We start from the raw sequence: 21,835 nt of genomic DNA, 5'->3' as shown, positions 1-21,835 counted from the left end.
AACATCCCAGGGAAGCAGAACACCGTCGCTGACGCGCTGTCCAGGAATACAACTGGATAAAAAGAAAAGGGGAAACTTGGAAGACTATACCCACAGTGGCAACCTAGAAACTCAAAGTCTAAGTTAAGGGACAAGGTGTACCCTTGGTAATATGTTGATGAATTGTTTGTTTTATTTGTTTGCTTTAGAAAGTTGTTTGTATATAGATACAAGAATGTAACTTAAGGATAAGGAAGCCGCACACAAACCCCATTGCACAGAAAAAGGTTGCACCTTTCCCTGGTGCAATGTTCTTCAGAGGAGGGGCATGTGACGGATTCCAAAAAGGGAACACCTAGAGAAGGGCGATGTGCAGACATAGGGCGATGTGGAGAGATGGAATGTTTGGGAGGTTGATGGGCAGAAAACAGACAGGGAGGCAGTTGGAGGTCGGAGAGTGAGTGAGGAGGTTGTGAGCGGTTGGAGGCTAACAGCCATTGGGAACTGACACATTTTGGGAAGAATCCCAGGGAGCGGTTTAATTGTTGGAACATAGGGAACGTGTATCTGATTAAGGTTGTGCTGGAGGAAAATGTGAGATGTCACAGTAAAGCCGTTTTATTCTTATAAACAATGGAGTCCGGTCACTAATTTCCACCAGTTTTAAGAGCCTTGGAGTGAACCAAGAGAGTTTCATCACGAAGAACGAAACCAGTGGGTAAGTGGTCCCCGCTACTACCCAAAGCTAGCAGTGTCCCGCATGAGAGTGGTGTCCAAAAGGTGGTGGCCTGTAAGAGCCCGTGACAGCAGGGCTCCGCTGCAGCAACATACGGTCATCAATCGCAAGAGACATGCAGGCTGCGAGGACTTACAAGACTGTCCAGGCCACCGCCCAGAAGGTCCACAGCTCCCATCTGCACCGACGATGTGGCAATCGGAGGGCCGCTCACTGGTGGCCCAAGATCGAGGTTCAGGAGGTCACCCAGGAGGTCACCCTGCGTGGGGATGACGGCAGGCTGTTCGGAAGGCGCTGGAGCCCCTGCAGGAGGAACGTCCGGACTTTCTGCACTCTCACTGCTGTGTTGAAAAGGATGAAGGGTGGGAGAGGGAAAGAAAGGGAAAGGAATATAAAATGAGATGCAGCTAAGACCTTTGAGAAGGTTAAGCATCCTACAATGCACAGGAAAAGGGATACAATTCAACAGCTACAATGTACGTGGGATTTACTTAAAAATAACCACAACTGATAAATGCTTTGAATTTGCATGCTCTTCTGGAAACACTCTCTCTGTTCTGGGGGAGGGGTGGGATAAAAAGCTAACAAAATAAACAAACTTCTCAGGGGAAAAGGAGACAGACGTTTACTCTTCTGTTGGAGGTCTCCTTGGTGAGCAGGTTTCCCAAAAGTTTTGCAAGATCTCCTTGTCTACTAACAGTTGGGAGACATGTATTCTCTCCCTGTGTCTGGGGTCGGGCGCAGCTTTGTGGCAGAGCACCTGCTTTGCATGCGTAATAGGGGCCACACATGTAGAAGATCCCCGTTTCAATCCCTGGCATCCCCAGTTAAAAGGATCAGGGAGCAGGTGATATGAAAGGCCTCTGCATGAGACTCTGGGGAGCTGCTGCCAGTCTGGGTGGACAACGCTGACCCAGATAGACCAAGAGCATCTCAGGTGTTCATGTCAAACCTTCCTGGGAGTTAAAGGGATTCTGCAGACAATGCTAAGCATTAAGGATCACCTACATATGTTGAGACCACAAATAAGTCATGGCCATGTGATCCAACCAGTCTCTTAGCTGTTCTGTACACAACTTAATGTAACTGTATGTTGTGTTTTGTACACAACTGTACGTAAAGCCTAGTCCACATTAACATCTCGGGGGGCAACAAGAAGTTGGATATTTACCTCCATACTTCAAAGCATACGGCACATGCAAACCAAAGGAAGGCAGGAACTGGTTCATAATTTTATTCTGAACTTTTATGTATCCTACTTTATAACGAAAATAAAATAATTAAAATAAAATAAAATAAATAATTTTAGCTTTTCCTTTCAGTACAGCTTTAGCCAAATTAAAAAATGGATTTTGAACACTCAGGTTGAGTGTGAACATCTGCTGCTCGGGGACACCTTTCAAAAAGATATTTAATACTAATCAATGTTCCCTCTAAGCTGTGGAGTCTTGTGAGCAAAAATTCTAATTCGTGAGCTACTGGCATTAAAATTGTGAGCGCACGATTTGGCTACTACATAAATTACATTGCTCTGGAGCCATCCTTCCTGAGCTAAGACAAAAATCTGTGAGCTGAAGGCTAAAAAACTGTGAGCTAGCTCACACTAACTCAGCTTAGAGGGAACACTGATACTAATACACACATCACCACACACACAATCTTAAAAACAGCAATCCTTCTTCCCCTTCACTCTAGCAGGAACGACTCTCGTAGAAGGCACTGCTGGGACACGAGTGTGCATTGTCCAAAGACAGAGAAGCATTACTCTTTGCTCCCAAAGTATTTTGTTCATATGCAAACCCCTATAGATTTTATTGAGTTGGTCAAATAAATTTTAGTTGATTAAGTTTCCTTCGAGCTGGTGAAAGTCCTACATATAAGTTTCCACCAAAGGAGCAGACCTATTATGATGAAATGGGGATCTCTTGCAACAACCACCTTAAGAAGTGGGGCGGGACCCAGAGCTTGGAAGCTCTACATGCCACAGCTGAGCCATGGATCCAAACGTGCCTCCCTTATGCCTCATGGCCTCTCCCGCCAGGAGTGGGGTAAAGGAGACCCTGAGTACTCACGAGCCTGTCCGGGGCGGGAGACTCTTGTGAACGATGCCTCTGCTCCCCTCCACAAAAGCGCTGGGGGGCTTGTGATAGACAGAGGCCAAGGTGCCGATGTAGCAGATCAACTCATCCAGCAGGGTGGGCTCAATCAGGTCCGTCTCCTCAGAGATGAGGGGCTTCTCGGCCAGTACCACTTCCTTGGCTGCCACAGGGTCGGTGGAAAGCAGGCGCCAGTAGATGTAGCCGCGGTCTCTCAGGTCAGGGTTGTCTGAGTCCTTTGAAATGGGGGAGAAACTTGCATGATTTAGTTCAGGGATTTTCAAGAGGGCCTTCCACATCATGACGACTAGAAGTCTCCAACATTCGTCAAGACAAACACCAAGTTCTTTGATTGCTGGAGTTCACTCCTGCCTTCTGCCACTACTGCACAAATCCCACTGATATTCAGAAGTTGCTCCAGAGCACAGACTTCAGTACCCGACCATCACAGATAAAAACAAGTGCCTAGAGGTTGTGACAACTCCAAGAATGGATTTAGATGCCTGTGAACTATGTTGATGGGGGCTGAATATGGTTTTCAGTGACTGGGAATGGGTGGGACTCCAGACCCCTGCACAGCTACTTAATCCTCCCTATGACCAGCAAATAAGGAAGATTTATATCATTAGTATACAGGCTGCAAAACATAACACGGTTCTGATTACACAGGCAGAGACTATACAGCCCAGCTCTTGCATCCATGCCCCACTGAAGGTTGCAAGGGTGGGGCGGGGGGAAAGAAAGGGAGTCTAAGAAGACAACAGAAGTGAGGTAGGAGAAAATATGGGGACTCCCAACAACTGCATCACTGATTCACGGTGACTCCACTGGAAGGTATGCTCCCTCTAAGCTGTGGAGTCTTGTGAGCAAAAATTCTACTTTGTGAGCTACTGGCATTAAAGTTGTAAGCGAACAATCTGGCTACTGCATAAATCAGCTAAAAATGTGTGAGCCGGAGGCTAAAAAACTGAGCTAGCTCACACTAACTTGGCTTAGAGGAAACACTGGCATAGACCCGCCTACATTTTGCCCACTGGATTAGGGCAGCATTCTCTCCCCTGGCCCAGTGAAAGGCAGAGAAAACCGCTGGATGAAAATAATTAGGGCTTCATGCCTCCCTTATCAACTAGCTGCAACTCTTTGGCAAAAAGACACCTTACACTTTGCAGAGAGAAACCAAATTGTTTAAATGAGCTTTGGCTAGACTAGCCCTTGGAGGAGGAATGGATTCAGGCCATTTATCCCGATACACTTGGGCAGCAGTACTAGCGCAGTGGTCTCCAGCCTATGGGTAGGGACACCAGCCCCTAAAGAGCCACCACAGTATTGTGCTGCTGCCTGGGAGGACGTGCTGCTGGGGTCCATATGTAGAAAGCAAGAGCATCACACCCCTCCTGCCTCTCTTGTCTTGCAAGCTGGGAGGAGTGGCTGCATGGCAAGGGCAAGCCACTCAGCAGCAGAGGAGATTCCTTCACTGATCTGACCCTGGACTTGTTCCTCGTGAAGGTTCATCTCCTGGTGATCAGGCTCACCCCATCCCTAAACTCTCTCGGTCTCCTGCCTGCCATCCAGGCCTCGCAGCCAGTGAGGTCATAACGCTGCTTCCCTCTATTTCTGTCACCTGAGTGACGTCACATCTTGTAGCTTCCTGGGTGCCATGCTGCCAAATTAGGGTTCAAGTGTGCACCAAGTCTGGAACGGTGTAATGGAGCAGAAGGTGTAGTGGACCGGGCTATGGAGGTGAACCATGGAAACCATGGATGTGAATCCCTGCTCAGCTAGTCTCTCTCACCCTAGGCTGCCTCATAGGGTTGCTACAAGAATGGAAGTCGGCATGCTGCCACGTGACGCTCCCGCAGGGAAGGTTAAGATACAAAAATCCGATGAAAGTGTTGCCTATTCCCAAGCAAGGAAGAGACCCATGGATTGACTTTAAAAGGGGAGGGGTAGCTGTGCCACCAGCAAGACTGTCTCCCTTACCTGTGTAGCCAAGCTCAGAACCTGCTGCACAAGCTCCTGGGTTTCAGTGGGCTTCTTTAGGAAAAGCTTTACGATGGCCGTCAGCAACTGCAGCTGCACCTGTGTGACGAACGGGAAAAGGTGGGAGCTCAGGAGGCGTTTGCTTGCTTGCCCCACGTCATCTCTGGGCAGCTGGGCAACACCGAACTGTGCAAAGCCGACAAAATGCCCATCTTTGTAAATAAGTGGTGGTGTGTGTGTGGCCAGAGAATCCTTGTATCGAGGAAGGACCCCCCCTCCCCCCCCTCCACACTTTGCAATGCTTTGCGCACTTAAAGCACAGACATGCATTGCAACTTTGCAATCTCTCCCCCCACTTGTGGGATCCCCGTCCACCGGGGCCCAGGTGATCTGCTGAGGGTGGGTTTTCTCTGAACTGAAACACAACTCCTAGCATTGAACTTTGCTTTCTCCCAGGAATGCTGTTCACTTATATGCAGAAGACTAGTGGACTCTGTTGCTCAGTCCCTTCAGAACACGACCAGATAATAGAGCACATTTATTTGTCCAACCAGCTTACTTCAAGTGGTGAGCAACGTGGGAGTTGTTCTCCTGAAATCACAGCTGTCTTTTTTTTTTTTAAAGGACACACACATGTGCTCAGAACAAAGGAATTCTGAGAGAGTTTTTGCCACATGTCCCATTGGGCAAGTCCAACCCAAGAAACTGCACAAGCATCCTCGAGACTGGCTTAGGGAAGCAACATTTTAAGGAGGTGCTAATGAAACAGTCAATCCCAAAATTTCAGCAACATCATCCGAGATGTTGCAGGGTATGCCTGGGGTGCACATTCCAGTGGCACAATGCAGGTGGCTTTTGGATGATGCACAGCCCCTCAATTACAGCCACGCCCTTTGCCCGGCCCCCTCACCTGGGTACTCTCATCGTGGAACCCCTCCAGGAAACTCTCCAGCAGCTCATCCGCATTGTCAATGCGTTCTGCGTATTCTCCCACAATCCAGATCATAGCGGCTCGGGCCTCTGGCTCATCAAGGGAGTCCAGGTTCTCACACAGGGTGGCGATCACACTCTCATACCTGGGCACAAAGACCGCCCCCCCCACACAAACATTGTAGAATACAAGCTTGCAGCTGCTAAAGGAGCTTCCTTCCTGCTCCTTTCAAAACTGCTAGTTTTGACACAAGGCTTTGCATCCAGAGGGAGGTTTCCCTTAAAGACCAAAGGGATAGCTCTGGTTATGGGAGTGTCTTTCAGCAAGGTGGCATGGATTCCACATTTAACATCCCATGCTGAATTAGCGGGAGTCAGGCTACTGGTCTACCAAGGTCAGTACTGCCTACTCCAAGGTGCCTGGCAACCTTTACATTATTGAGAGCGACTTCTAATGAAGAATATCCCAAGCTGCCCACCACCCACCACATATGTTACCAAGTTTTGTTCTGTTCTAGAAACATAACAAATAAAGCTATTAGCTAAGCAGCAGCACAAAGAACACACATGAAGCTGCCTGATGCTGAATCAGACAATCAGTCCATCAAGATCAGTACAGTCTACTCAAGCTGGGAGTGGATCTCCAGAGTATCAGGTAGAGGTCTTTCCCATCACCCGAAAATTCTATTAAAAAGCCTTACTGTTGGGGGGAAAATGTGCAGAAATTGGATCTTATATACACTGCTGGATCTATTGTCCAAAAATTAAAATGTTTTGGGAAGAAATATTAGAACAAATACATAGAATTACTGGATATATCATTTCCTTGAGCCCAGGATCGCTTCTCTTGAACCTCAGACCCGATGATGACATACCCCTTACAAAGAAAAAAAAAACCAATTGCATTATTGCTCTTTGCTGCTAAAACAGCCATAGCAACTAAATGGAAATTGGAACAACCCACATTGAAACCATGGCATACTAAACTATGTTATAGAGTATAAAAATATAACAAAAATTGTTTGGTGTAGTGGTTAAGTGTGCAGACTCTAATCTGGGAGAACCAGGTTTGATTCCCCACTCCTCCACTTGCACCTGGCTGGATGGCCTTGGGCAAGCCGTAGCTCTGACAAGAGCTGTTCTTGAAAAAGAACAGTTTCTGTCAAGAGCTCTCTCAGCCCCACCCATCTCACAGGGTGTCTGTTGTGGGGAGGGGAAGGAGTTTGTAAGCCGCTCTGAGACACCTTTGGGTAGTGAAGGGTGGGGTATAAATCCAATCTCTTCTTCCTCTTCTTCTTACGAAAAAAAAGAAGAAGCCAAGGCAGACATTTTGCAATCTTTGCCTGCGTCTTCTAGGTGATGCACAAACTCTTATGCAGCAGGCAGGAGCTACCAGTAGCTCACAGGCTACCAGCTGGAAAGCCCTGGTCTGCTCTGACTGGAAACGGCACTCCAGGGTCTGATCATATCATCTATTACCCGACCTGATTTTTAACTTTAGATGCCAGGGATTGAATCTGGGACCTTCTACATGCAAAGCAGATGCTCTGCCACTGAGCCATGGCCCCTCCCCTATGGTGCTGAACTGGTCTCAAGCATAATTATTTTTCAGCCATTCTAGGGAGGCAACACAGTACATTATTAGGTGGCTTTGAGCGCTGTTTGAAATGATGCATTTGTTTATTAAAGCCATTTACCCCCTGGCCTTCTAGTACAAGCGATCCACGGGACAGGTTGCAATAAATTTGAAATGCAGTAATAAGGAATGGCAGCCAACTAACTGGAGAGCAGCCTCAAAACTAATACCCATCAGCACCAAGAAAACCACAAGCAGATCATCAATCATGCTACCTTTCCCACATGCAAAGGAGGCAGAGTACTTGCTAATGGGGGAAATGGCCCAGCTCATGCAACTCCACCCTTTGGGAGATGCATTCACAGAAAAGGGCAGCCACTGTGGAGTAGGAAACTGAAGAGTGTAACAAAAGAGGGAATGTCTCCACTGCTGTTCAGACGAAGCAGAAGAAGGAAACTAGGAAATAATTTGCTTGGCTTCTTAGACAAGATAGTGGGAGATACTGACCTGTTGTCAGTACCTTTTCCCTATGGGTTTTGTCAGCCCTTCACCCTGGCTTAGTTCAAAACACGGAGCCTGCTAAAAAGTCAGCTGCTGACCAGGACCTTGAAACTCCTGCGCACTGAGGTTTGCCTCCTCTTCCTGCTCTGCACAGGGCACTGGCTAGGCAGCAGGTAACTTTGTTTGCATTATCTATTCAGATAATTTGATTTTTCTTGGTGTAGGGAGTGGATTGTTGTTCTAAAATTCCTTGAAGTGGCACCAAGAACAGAACCAAGTCTCCTTCCTTTATCCCTACAATACGTCCTCTATGTACTGCTCTGACTCAAGAAGCGGTAACAGGTGTATCAGACTTCCAAAGGAGAGGCTAGGAGGAGAGAATTTGGATTCTTAAATGGAGAGGACATCTTAAGAGGTCCCGCTCTGGGTGTTCCCGTCTTGGAGATTAGGTAGGTGCTACCAACTAGTCGCCTCCCCCCCCCAAAGTTCCTCATCCTTCTACCCATCTGGCACCTATGTTAACGGCTTTCACGCACTACATAAAAAAATGTTTTTCCCCACTTCAGATTTCAGTGATGATTGACACATTTTGCTGGACATATCACTGCTGAATCTGGTTTTACCTGTGCATTTTATTGTTTCTGTATCATGCCACATTACGTTTAGGCAAGAGGCTACATGTCAATGGTGAGAGTATCAGCTTTGCATACATAAAGGTCCAGAATCGATTTCTGGTATCTCCAGATGAAGTAGTTAAGGAGCTGGGAAAGACCTTTCTTTGTCCAACACCATGGAGGGCTGCAGCCAGTGCTGAACGAGGTGGACCAGTGGTCTGACTTGGCACAAGACACGTTATCATTGTACACTGTCTTGACAAATTAGAAGGAAAGTATGAATGCATGAACATATTACAGGGGGATACTCTGAAGACTCCAAGATTGCTGAGAACAGGCAATATTAAATAATTATACCGCACTTTCATTACATACCCTCTTAGTACTCTTTATAACTACCTATAATGTAGAATGCTATTACAGGAGAGTGGGGACAGAGACGGACAGAAGAGCAGCTTGTCTAACCTACTAAAGGGCCAAAGCGAGATCTGAAACAGGGATCCGTGGATCACATTTGTCACCACACCGCACTAACTGAGGGCAGCAGGTTGGTCAAGGCACTCACGTACTTGTTGGGGTACTTGCGGAAAATGTCCTTGATGACAACAATTGCCTCCTGCACCACGTAGTTGACCTTGGTTTGGATGAGGTCGAGCAGCGTGCTCACACAGCGCTCTGCAGATTGCTGGGCAGAAAGAAAAGAGGGGCAAGGTCAGCCAAGAGGCCAACGAAAACTGCAAAGGACAGCAGAACAGAAGTTACAACGCTATCTGGATTATCTTATAGTGAGGGTGGGATTTGTAAACAGGAAGGACAGGAATTTCCCGATCACAGCAAAACAGCCAGAGGCTGTTTTGTGCAAGTCACACAAAGCCTTCTGCACGCTACGGAATGCAACAGAGAGGCAGTACCCTGTGCTACTAAAACCCCTCTTTGGCTATTGTTTTAAAAAGCATGATTCATATGAAGAATGGCCACTCCTCGCTCCCCTAAGGCTGCTTGTCTTAGCAAATTATAGAGCTTGGAGAATTCTGCACCCAAACTCTATGATCCAAATGAGTGTTCACTTGCGCTCCTCCGCGCAAGCAGCTCCAAATATTTCAAGCGAGAGCAGAGGGAGGCTCCAAGAGGAACTAGTTGATTTCCACGGCCTCAGACTTGGTGTCATGGAACACATGTTCACCAAACTTCCTCCAAGGCTGTATCATGGAAAAATGCAACTCAGGAGGAAAACACTTTTGTTTGTACTACAGAAAACTACCTCCCCATCTCAGAGGTGGACCCTGGGATGTTCCACTACCAACTGCGGGTGGGCAGTTCACACAATGCGATGCCCTTCCATATGAAAAGAATCCCTGCTCATCTGAACACATGAAACTTCCTAGACCAAAGTTCTGGCTTGGTATACCAGTGTCAGTATTGTTCACTCTGACTGGCCTAGGGTCTCAGGTAGAAGTCATTCATCTACTCCCTGATCCTTTAAACTGGAGAGGCCAAGGATTGAACCTGGAACCTTTTAAATGCTAAGCAAATGTGCTACCACCGAGCCACTGGCCCTCTCGCATAGAAAACATGTATGTTTGGGAGAAGGGTTCTAGTTGACCTCTACAACCTGCCCATGTTTTGTATTATATGGATTTTAAATGGTTTTAAATATGTTTTATATTGGCGTATGCCCTTATGTAAGCCGCCCTGAGCCCGCATTGCGGGGAGGGCGGGGTATAAATTGAATAAAATAAATAAATAAATAAATAATGTTCTAGATGCAAGGAATCTTTGCACAAGGGGCATTCAGTCATGCAGGCCTTCCTACACTGCCTACACTGCCATCAAATGTCAAGTTTCCTGTCTCAGTGAGATGCCAGCCCAAGACTCACCTCGACCTTGATGGCACAGCGGCCAATGGCTCGGACAGCTTTCCTCACAAAGTCCACATCCACTTCTGTTGCATACTCCTTCAGCTCAGCAAGCACCTGTTACAAGAACAAAACAAGTTTACCTTTAAAAAAAATTAAAACAGCCAGTGCAGTCACACCCACAGACCCTCTACTGATTCGTGGCATGACCTTGCAAGGATTCCAGAGCAGGGAAACACGACAGAAGGGGATGAGATGCATTCTACTCCAAAGGAATTACCTGCGCGATATTGGCTTGGGAGGCGAGGCGGATCATGATGTCCAGTTTCTCCAGTTTGACATAGATCGGGTCATTGTACTTCACAAAGAAAACTTTCATCTCGTGTTTCAGGATTTCAGGCCTGGAGTAAGGAAGCACATGAGACATCTCTATCATCAGTTTAAGAACATGCAAAGAAGTGAGATAAGCAGTTTTGATTACTTGTTTCTTTACAGCAGGAACAGAACAGGGGAGGGTGAACAGCACCCCTGGATAAGAGCCATGAAGAATGCTCGATATCCTGTGTGTGAATGGGAACCGAGAGAGTTTAACGTTTATCCTACTTATCAACCTACTACACAAGCAAAAAGTGTTGCAATTATTTTGTTCCATAACGTTTCTGCAGAAGCCAGGGAACGATGTTTGTTTGGCACATTTAGCTGATGCTTTGAAAAAAAAAAGACAGCACCATGCCATGTTACAAATGAGAGACAGTGTGTTGTAGTGGTTAAGTATCTGGGGCCCCAGTCACACGGGCCGGATATTGCGGGGGGGAGGCGTGGCTGTTTGCTCCGGGGCAAAATAATGCACAGTTGCGCGATCCGACCTCCCGTGGAGGTCCCGTGGGTAGGGGGGAGGTGCCGATCACAGGACAATCCTGCGGCGCGGCAAAGAAGTGGCGTGGTGCGGCAAACGGGTTTGTTTTTTTCTGTACACCAAAGTATGCGCAATCTCTGTTGGGTGCTTGTGCGCATCCATGGAGACTTGGGGGAAAAAATCCTTTTTGCAAGGGGACATGGACGGGCGCCGGATGCCACCGGAAACGTGATCAGATGTCCGCCCTTGCCCCGCGGTTACTGGAAACTAGTACCTCGGAGGTACTAGTTTTTTCCCCCGCATCTTCGGCGGGAAGCCTCGGATGAGCCACGGGAGCTCTACGCTTCCCAGATGTGGCAGTGAGATCGCGCCTGGAAAATCCACCTATCTTCCGTCTCTCTAGCACGGCTAATGTTCCGTGTGACCGCAGCCTGGGAGACCTGAGTTCAAACCCCCATTTGTGCTGTGGAAACTCACTGGGTGATCTTGGGCCAAGGACACACTCTCAGCCTAACCTACCTTGCAGGGCTGTTGTGAGGATAAAAGGAGGAGAGGAGAACAACCTGAGCCGTTTTAGGTCCCCCACTGGGTAGAAAGGCAGGACACAAACTAAATAAACTTGTACCTTTTCTCATCTCCCACCCCAACATTTGAAGCGTCCATCTAATCAAATTTGCCTTCCACAGGCAAGCAATTTCCCTGCAATACTGATCAAAACGCGCAGAAAAGTTGCTTCTAAACACTTCTGCTCTCATGGTATGCCATTCCTCTCTGTCCTCTCCAGTTCATGCACTTGCCCCGCCTTACAGTCTACCACGCTTCACTTCCCTTAGTGTGCCTCATTCTTATAATCTGAGTCCCAAGCTGTGCTGTCAAAGTCATCCAGCTTTCACTGATCATATCAAACTCCTCTCTCAACTCCAGCACTGGCTTCTTGTCCCTTCCTGGGCCCAGCTCAAACACTCCGTCCTCTTACCATTAATCTCTCCCCACTTTTTAAAACAAATGCTTCCCTGCCTGCAACTCCTGCTTCTCTAGGCCTTCATCTGCACGAAGCTTGTGCATTCCTGAGAACATTCTCCCTGCTTCTTATGCCTGGAATTCCTTCCCAAGATGCCTCCAGGGTGCCACCTCTCCCTTCAAACCCATTAAGCCTTTGGTTCCACCTCATTCTCTCTCAACCCCAGGGGAAAAGTGACTTGGGTGCATGCAGCTACTCCTGCTCACGGTCCTCCCATTACCCATTCTTTCTTCTTTATTCCTGTATCCTGTTGTCCTCCCTTTTAAGGAATTTAAGATTGTAGGCTCTTTGGGGCAAGGACTTGTTTCAAAAGCCACATGTGTATTGATGGCACACTATAAATGCACATGAAAGCCCAGGGTGGTTAATGAACCCCAAGTCTGCCACAGAATTTGTAAGCCATGCAACCTGATTTTTACCATGGTATAAATGCCCTGCAATTCCATCCTGTTCAGAATACCCAATGTACCCCCCTGCTTCCTCCCCAACGGCATGAGGCCGTAGGAATGACTCACCTTTTCTGCACAATGAGGTTGATGTTCCGGAGCGCCACATACTGCAGCTCGGGCTCTGCTGACAGCAGGGTGACAAGCGGGGGAGCCAGTTTTTTCAGCAATGTGCCGTAATAATCCAGGTCCTTGGAGAGCATCTCCATGAACTTCATTAACACTTTCACAGCTGAAAGGACTACGGCAGAGTTGGCATGGGACAGCCGGGGTGTCACACGCTCACAAATGCTGCAAGGTGGGGGGGGGGGAGAACAAGCGGTAACAAAATGCAGCATCCAAATGTCAAAGGGCAAAAAAAGAGGGGGGAAAGACTTCTGCCAGCTCACGGAGGGGGGGGGGGAGAACAAGAGGCTTTCAAATGTCGAAGGGCAAAAAAAGAGGGGGGAAAGACTTCTGCCAGCTCACAGAAAACTTGGAGGTAATGAAAAAGATCTAGAATCTGGCCTTCTTCTAAACGCAATGCAGGATTATCTGCATACATGAGCTCCAAATCAATTCTCATAACCATTTTTATCAACCCTGCTATGGCCCTTGATCGTCATTAAAAGCTAACAGGAGGAGGCAAGCCAGCTCATTACACAACCCGATACATATATAATTATGAACAAAGATGTAGAGATCCAGGTATTGCTGGCAGCTTAAAAATAAGACACCTGGGCTGCTGAGCTCCAGAACCTCTTTCAGTCTTTCAGCTCTGGAAGGTAGGAGCCAGCTGCAAATAATAACCAAAGTGCCGGTCCCTGCTGATCACTCGCTGAAATAAGAACTCTCTCATTAACGCAGGCTTGAGCCTTAGCACCATTCGGCCAAGTGCTGCCTTAGAAGAAGAGGTGGCATGGAAGAGAGATCAGGATGCTCCAGGGAGAACTTTAACACCCCCCCTCCCCCACTAGCACATTCAGGTCTCCCTCTGCACTGGCTCATACGTTCTGCAAAAAGGGTCTCTTCTTATGGTTTTGTACAGATATGGTGCACTTCCTCCACGCTATATTGATTGTTAGCCACTGGGAGCAGGCCAGTGGAAAGGCAGGATACAAATTTATGTTATGTCTAAAAAGCGCAGAGTAGACTGTACAATCAAGGAGGCGGCTCTTCAAAGAAAGTTGCCAGCACAGCAACTAATTCAAAGTGGGAGCTAAGGTGTGGAAGTCCAGTTGGCAGCTTCCCATCTCCGTAGAGGTTTTGAGGGGGGTGGGCAGTGATTAAATCCTCCACCCTTCCCTACAGTGGAACATCTGACAGGGATGCTCACCCCATAGGTGTTTCCCTCCTCAACTTGGCTGTGAGTGGGCCACATCTGCTTTCGGTTTCACAGGGAAGCCATGCAAGACATCTGAGTCTCTTGGGTCCATTCCTGCTGTTGCCACGGCAACAAGCACGGCGGGCTCCCTCCTCCTTAAAGCCTGGCAGAACTGCCCGTCTCAGCGTTGCCTGACAACTGCTGTTTCCCTTTTGCCGTTTGAGTGGCTGCTCTGAGGCTTGGCAAGGCAACTCCAGGCTTCCCCCCGCCAGCACTAGGGGAGCCTGTCCAGGAGCCAAGCCACAGCACTCACCTCTGGGCCTCGCGGTCGTCCTTGGGCATGTAGTTGGCCAGGCAGTCGAGGATAAAGATCTGGCCCCACTCTGTGCACTCGTTCAGGGCCGTCAGCAGCTTGTTGATCGATTGCGGGTTCAAGTCCAGCAGGTTGCTGCTCGGGTGGGATTCTGCTATCTCTGAGAGGGCTGCGACTGCATTAGCTACCACCTAAGGAGACACCCAAAAAAGAGCCATTCAAAAATCCTCTTCCATAAAACTGACAGGGCAGATCTATAGGTGGTTTGTTGGACTAGATGCCATCTTGCTCCCATCTTGTGTGCCAGAGGACGTTTCAAGAGGGTCCCGTAAGAAACACATGCAATAAAAGCTCCGAGGAGCCCAAGTTACTCATCAGATGTAGCTGTCTGTTGCATTCTGAACTGATCTACTGCTCTTCCCTTCCCTTCTTGACTGTATCTCTGAATCAGGTGAAAATTGGGAGCAACAGGATCATTCAAAACAGAGGTGCAGCAGAGCCACCAGATCTTACAGGAGGGTTCCTGTTGCATCTCTGAATGCCTGCTTCCACTCAGAAGGCACACCTGAATAAGTGACTCGGAAATACAGAGGGTACATTTCTATTCTTGCACGGAGAAAGCAGTATGGTTTTCAAGCTATAAGTACATCCATAATTGAATTTGAGTGGGGGGCATGCCTCAGCTGTTAAAAGTTTGAGAAATGATGGACTGTATACAGCTGTCATTCCAGAAACCCTTCATTACAGTGAAGGCAGATCGGCCGTAATATTCACCGCCTCCATATTCACAAGCAATATACAAGATGCTAAGGAGAAATACATGTATCCATATCCTTCTTGCATTTTCCAAGAGGCATTTAGTTGGCCACTGCTGGAGACAGAGAGACACTTGCTATGAACGGACCAGCCAATTTCTCCTCCTTTTTAAACTGCTATATCAATGGTATATATTAAATCAGGCATTTAAAGACAACCTGGTCCCTGCTATTGTTCAGCTGTCCTTTGCAATATATCATTTGATCCATAATATAGAGGATGGTGACTTTGCTCATAAGGAAATGGCCGGCTTTCAAGCCTGTAAGGGCTCTTGCTTCTGTACCATGTATGGGGACAGCAACCCATAATTAAAGTGACAGCTGGCAGGCTTGAAGCCATTTTCAGGAGGAAGAAATGTGTTCAAGATGGCCAGGCTGCAACAGGCTATTTCTAAACCTGCAGTTAGAGGATGCTTCAGTCCCACTCGAGAGGAAGCAAAGCAACAATTTGGTATGAAACCTTTAGGGTAAAATTGTTCCAAAATGCAATGACCGGTTTTATCCAGCCATAAGAAAGCTTCTGTATGATTCTACATCGGGCTTTTAACTAGGGGGTTGATATTTTAAAAGTTGCTTTTACAGTCTGCTTCTAGCCTGAGGACTGTTACGAGGCTCGTTTACACTGCTAAAAGTTTTATATTCTAGGTTTTTTAAAATTCTGTTAATTTAAATGATTTTATATGGTTTCATTTTTGGACTGATTAAAGCAGGCCTCTGAAGAGGTGGCATACAGATTTCCTAAATAAACTCTACAGAGAAAGATGACAAAGTGGTCTTGTATTGGCTCAACCTAGCTGAGTATGTTCAGATACAACATCCTCGGGTCCTTTAACCATAATTAAGACAGCAACTGGGAAACTAATGTCCTCCCCCGGCATTGACCATAGTCAAGGCAAACTAGAGTTTGCAGCGGAGTTGCAAGATCAGGTTAAAAAGCAAAGTATAGGTAATACCCACCACACTCACTGCAGATGCTCACTTCGTTTTACTTAAATAAAAACAGGATGAAAAAAGAAACAAGGGAACAAAAAAACCCCTATGAGCGCACACACACACTTAGCACTGCATCATGGTTGGCTGTGAAGAGGAGTAGAAGGCAGCAAGTCAAAAGACTGGGAATATTTGGTCTCTACCTGACCTATGCGGGGTCAGTTTTTGAAGCTACAAAAGTCTTACTTTTTTGCTGTAACTTCCTTACTAAGTTCTTGCATGAAACAAAACTGCTGTTCTCCCAGCAACACAGTGGCCAATGAGCTTTCTATGCTGTTGCATTAAAAATTCATCTGGGTCTCTTCACACAAGAAGGCTGGTGGTTCTTCAATTACATGCCCTTTGAAAATACAGATAGGCAAAATGCAGCTGTCTGGGTTCGGCATTTCTCCAATGCCGCAAGCTTAACCAAAGAGCAATAACAATGTGTACAACATTTTCATTTATCCTCAAAGCAGCTATTTGAAAGAGAAGATAGCTGCTACTCTGGTCTAAGGGAGGGAAACTTTGGTTCAGGATTCAGCACCTGGTTTCTGAGGATAGACTCCAATGCTAGCCTCTTGACTACAAGAACAAGTTTGTTCTAATTAGACAAGCCGGACTAATGTATACACAGACTGTAAAAACAGAGGCGGAAAAGACTGTACGCTGCTTCTCCTTTACACAGAATGTTAGAATACCAGGAAAAAGCACAGGGAAGGGAGGCTAGACACTTATGCTACTTTTCGGTATACAGATTTCGCTGTCTCCTTTTTTAAAAAGTGAGAGATCATTCTAACAACCTCTTCCCCTGCAGTGTGATACCCTTGATTCAGCTGAATGTATGAACCCGGCCTTCTAGAGACACTGGCCGAGAGCTCCAAGTTGTCTGGTTCCTCTCTGGATAAGAATAGAACTCATTGGTTAAAACTGTTCTCCAGGGAAGAAATATGAAGCAGAATGCTGGTGAAGCAAGGGAAGAGGGACCAGAGAAAGACAGAACAGCACCTTCCTCAGGCTGCTGGGAAATCCTCCTAACATGCCCTCTAGCCTCAAAGCCTTGAAAGGGGCAAAGAGGAACACAGCCTGGAGCAGGGGTGTTTCCCAAACAAAGAGATCAATCACCATAGGGTTGGAATCCGATATTAGGTCCTTCAAGGTGTCCAAAAAGCCTTGGTCCTCCACTAACTGCGCATTGATGTCATGAAGCTTTGCAACACAGACTGCTGCCGTCTTGCGCACGTAGGGGTCCTCGTCCTTCAAGCACTTCCTCAGCGGCTCGCACAGATACTCAGTTATCTTATCAACCCGGATGCAGCCCATTGTGCGTACTGCTAGAGCCCGGATGAGGGGGTTTGGATCTTCACAATCCTGCGAGAGGTTACATAAAGTCTGTTAAAGTTTCTGGCTCTCACACATACAGGCTCTGCTTGAGATTTAAGCTACCTTTAAATAAAACGAGTCTCAAACACATGATGTTAACTCTGCGAGACCTTAGATTGTTCATATACAAAAAGCAAGGAGCAAAGTGTTTCATCTTCTTAGGGGCAACGCTTGATAATCGTCTGTGACATATAGGTCCCTTATCAGTCCGAGGCTACCTGAATACTTATGGTTCAAGATCTTTACTACATTCTTCATCATCTTTTAAACAAGGCTTACATATATTTTGTATATTTGAAATATTGCTGTAACCCAAGACTCTTCAGTCTACTGAATGCTTTTACTAAACTGAGTGGTCAAAGCACGTCTCATAAAGTATCTTAGTAATACTTATGTCCCAGTAGACTAGGCCGGCATTACTGTTTACATTTGGGAGGGGGGAGGCTGAATAAGTGCTTTGCCTAGTGCCAGATCATGATTTGGTACTTCCTGGTTAGCAACTTACAATTTCTCAGCCAATTTACAATTACAAACTATCACTCACTATTAGAATGCAGGGCAAATCTTTTAAAAATTCTCTAGCAGAACACCACATCAAAACCACAAAGACACTGGAGCCCATAACTCTCAATGTCATTAAGACTGGCCCCCAAAGATCAACTAAGGTTTTTTTGTTGAATACATTACAATTAAAGTTTGCGGTCCTACCACTTAGCATCTATATAGCTCTATCAGAGCATTCAGAAATGCATCTCATACATTATCACGCCATAATCCTTTTGGACAACAACCCTGTAAAGCAGGCCAGTATTATCCCCTATACTGCAGGAGGAGGAGGAGCGCACTGAGACAGAGAGAAGTTGCATTGCTTCAAGCCCTGCAGTGAGTTCCTGGCAGAGGCAACATTCACACCAAAGACTTCCTGGTTGACAGCTCAACCTCTTCACCTCCACATTACTACAATGCATTAGCTACTTGATAATCCTCTCTTTATCTGAAGGCAATCCCTTGAATCCTGCCACTTAACAGATATTCTCCCTCCCCAATCCACATTATTTAAGCTCTTTTCCCACTCTGGCTTCCCAGCCACAGATGCCAATAACTGGACTTCAGTCCTTCTTTGTCTACACAGAGAGTATTACTGAGACATCACAGCTGACAGGCAAGGGACTGACAGCACTCACCTTGACAAATGTATTCACAGCCATGATGGCCATATCTGGCTGGCTCTTGGCATAGTTCATCAGGTAGAGGTAAACCAGCTTCTTCAGTTCCAGATTGTCAGTCTGCATGCAATTGACAACATCCGGGAAGAGAGCGCTGAGAAGGGAAAAAAGGGATCTGCTTAAGCTTGGATAGTGACAGATGGGCAGCAGGGGGTGGAAAGATGATGTCTGGAACTGATATTTCGAGCAGCTGCTTACTCTGCCAGAAACACTTAAACCTCAAACACTGATTTCACATAGGCCAGGTTGATCAACAATACACATCGCAGTAAGGAGTAGTTACACAAATGGGCTTCAACCCAAATCAACTGTGTGTGGCAAAGAGCTGCAAACACTGAAGTCATCGTTTACCCAGCAGAGTAAGAAATTTGGGTGAGCCAGATAACTTTTACTAAAGAGATATCCTCTTAGGAAAGGCTTTGGAGAGATCTGCCGTCCTGTGTAGAGCTTAAGTGACCTCTCTTTCCCCCTCCCCTACTCCATGTTGAAAAAGAGGGAAAATCTCAGCAGCACTTGGCTTGCAGTTTTGTCTTTGCAACGACAACATCCGGATTGTTTTCCTAACTGGCCTAGCTCACTGCTCAGTTCTATACTATACCACTTCAGACTACAGACAGAGGGTCACACGACTGAATGCCTTTTACCCCTGCACCCCCTCAAAAAAGTCTCAGCATAGAAAAGACTGGTACGTCCTGGACGAGGCAAGGCTATAGTCTCATCCTCCAGCATGTTAATTTTCTTATATTGGGATTCCCCACCAACAATCAGGAACGCTTCAGTCCTGGAACAGTTTTACTGGGCTGCTCATCTACACCCTCCTATTCCTGAAGCACCTTTGGTGTGTTGACTCCTGCCACAATTGGAACTATACAGTCTAACATACCTAAAAAACTAGCCTTGGAACAGCAAGGCAGATTGACAGGCCTCTCAGCCACTTTCCAGACCTTAAGATGTCAGTTTCATGGCATCTCCACCCTCACCCCCCAAGCTTATCAGATGGGTCTCATTTCAAAACCAGAAGATTCTTAATATGTGCTCCAAGTGCCCTACTTTCTGAAGGTCGAGATCATCACAGCTTTCCTTAATCCATGCAAAGAAGCCTGGAATCCAGCCCAATCCTCCTTCACCTGTTATTAACTGGAAGCAAACCTGACAGCTCAAGACTGTCTTGTGTAGGAGGGGATTTGTCTCCAGGCCAAGGGAGGATTGCTGAATCGCTGTTACAGCACAGACTAGTTGTTGCTCAAACCCACCCCAAGCATCACAGAGAATTTGCTGTCATACTCCAAAGTGCACATTCAGTTCACATGAAGCACTGACAAGGACCATTGGGATGAATCAAGAGTATAGCCTAGAACTAGCACTTTCCTGCTTGGTAAAATCTATCCTGCATTGTACTACCTCGGAAAACAGACAGGGGGCCACATGACAATAACAGTCCACTATTTTTGTACATTTCAGAATTCTTTTAATTGTTATACTTAGTAATACAGCTAATTCTCGTGGTAATATTGTATACAGGATAACAGCAGGGTTACAGAGAATATCAATTCTTTATAGTTCACTTCTCACAGAGCTGTGTACAAATATACCTTTGTTTTCTGTCTGCTCATCTCACTGAAAATGGAAATGTTAGGAACAGTTTACTCTACTTGTCCCATGGATTATAGATATAAAATAAGGTATGTGCCTTTATATGACTGCATTTAGTGAGATTTGAAATGCGTACAATACATATATATATATATCAAAATAAAAATATATAGATTGTAGATGGAACTGGCTCACTCCTGCTCACCTAGAACAAATGATGCACAGACCTTGAGTAAAGAAGGGAAACCAAAAAAACTCCACAGCTTGGAAATCTCATCCCAACCACCTATAGGCACCACCTAATTATCACAAGATGGGAAACACACCTGACATCTTTGCCCACGGTCATAGAGGCAATCACCTTCTTCACAGCCTCTTTCTTCTTTTCTTTCTTGTCACTGTTCAGCTCTGCCTTCAGCTCAAATATCTCCCCTGGAGAGGAATGCAGGAGATTTCAACAAAGATTGTGTGCAATTGCACAGGCTCCTCAACCACCTCCCCCCAGCACCCAAAGGAAGCAGACAGTCGTCAAGCCTGCACCAATCAAGTGGGTGTTTCACTTCATGCACTCTGCCTCCACATTTCAAGGTCTCAGACTTATTTCAGGAAGGGAGCAGGAAAGTGCAGGGCAAGGAAAGAAAGAACAGCCAGGCAACAAGGACATTTATATCCCACTTTCTCAGTCCTTAACACAGGCTCTCCAAGAAGCTTATGAACAATTACTGAAGCAATACAGCCGTAGGGAGCCAATGAGACCAAACAGGCAGCGCAATAAAAGCCACCTCTCTTGTCTCTCTTGAGTTTCTCTTAAACAGAACAGTTTAAGAGTTGGGAAGAGATCAGCCAGGTGGACCTTCTAAGGATGGGGAGCCATAACAGGAAAGGCCTAGATTTGACTGCAAAGCATGATCTTTGGACATGAGAGGCCCTTTTCAATACCCTGGGCCAGGTTATTTAGAGCTTTAAGGTATTTTGAACTGGATGGCAAAACAAACTAGCGGTCAGTACATCTCCTTATGAATAGATCTAACACACTCTCCTCCAGTTAACACTGGACAGGAATACAGCAGCTGCATTCTGGTCCACCTATAAAGTCCAGACATTCTTCAGAAGCAAAGAGTGCACTGCAGTAATCTAACCTGACGTTTGACATGATACATATCAGGGGAAAGCCCCAGGAGTAAAGGTGGCATCAAAACCCCACTCCCAGCTCAAATCCTTGTCATGTTCACTTGCAAACAGTGTTCCCTCTAAGCTGAGTTGGTGTGAGCTAGCTCACAGTTTTTTAGCCTCCGGCTCACAGATTTTTGCCTTAGCTCAGGAAAGATGGCCTCAAAGCAAACTAATTTATGCAGCAACCTAATGGCTTGCTCACAACTTTAATGCCCATAGCTCACAAAGTAGGATTTTTGCTCACAAGACTCCACAGCTTAGAGGGAACATTGCTTGCAAGTCCCATTGATTTAATAGAGCTTAATATCCAAGAAAATTTTAATTAATACTAAGATTCCAAGTGTGTTATGCTGGCCTGGCTACACTTTCTGAGTTTCAATTCCCCCACCCCCCACCCCGTCAGGCCCGCTTAAAGTTGAGGAGCCTCACCACGACTCTTGATCCTGTCCAAATCCTTGACGCAAGATAA

The 21,835-nt window shown here is 46.4% G+C and overlaps 1 protein-coding gene across 2 annotated transcripts in view; it reads right to left on the bottom strand.

Moving 5' to 3' along the window:
- The window catches only part of AP1B1 (adaptor related protein complex 1 beta 1 subunit), a 58,412-nt gene that overhangs the window by 19,778 nt on the left and 16,799 nt on the right, over window positions 1–21,835 (bottom strand). For both annotated transcript variants that reach the window (XM_015406047.1, XM_015406048.1), the window contains exons 3-14: window positions 20,520–20,625; window positions 18,559–18,694; window positions 17,117–17,362; window positions 14,208–14,398; window positions 12,661–12,882; window positions 10,549–10,669; window positions 10,290–10,385; window positions 8,982–9,097; window positions 5,702–5,867; window positions 4,792–4,890; window positions 2,788–3,047; window positions 852–1,056 (exon numbers count right to left, since the gene is read on the bottom strand). In XM_015406047.1, the coding sequence (XP_015261533.1) occupies window positions 852–1,056; window positions 2,788–3,047; window positions 4,792–4,890; window positions 5,702–5,867; window positions 8,982–9,097; window positions 10,290–10,385; window positions 10,549–10,669; window positions 12,661–12,882; window positions 14,208–14,398; window positions 17,117–17,362; window positions 18,559–18,694; window positions 20,520–20,625 (1,964 nt within the window). The remainder of the gene's footprint in view (window positions 1–851; window positions 1,057–2,787; window positions 3,048–4,791; window positions 4,891–5,701; window positions 5,868–8,981; window positions 9,098–10,289; window positions 10,386–10,548; window positions 10,670–12,660; window positions 12,883–14,207; window positions 14,399–17,116; window positions 17,363–18,558; window positions 18,695–20,519; window positions 20,626–21,835) is intronic.

Source organism: Gekko japonicus, unplaced genomic scaffold (genome assembly GCF_001447785.1).
Source record: "Gekko japonicus isolate JY-2015 unplaced genomic scaffold, Gekko_japonicus_V1.1 scaffold431, whole genome shotgun sequence".
In the NCBI taxonomy this organism is placed as follows: domain Eukaryota; kingdom Metazoa; phylum Chordata; class Lepidosauria; order Squamata; family Gekkonidae; genus Gekko; species Gekko japonicus.
The sequence above is the reverse complement of the archived record's forward strand: the minus strand, read 5'-3'. Positions and strand labels throughout refer to the sequence as shown.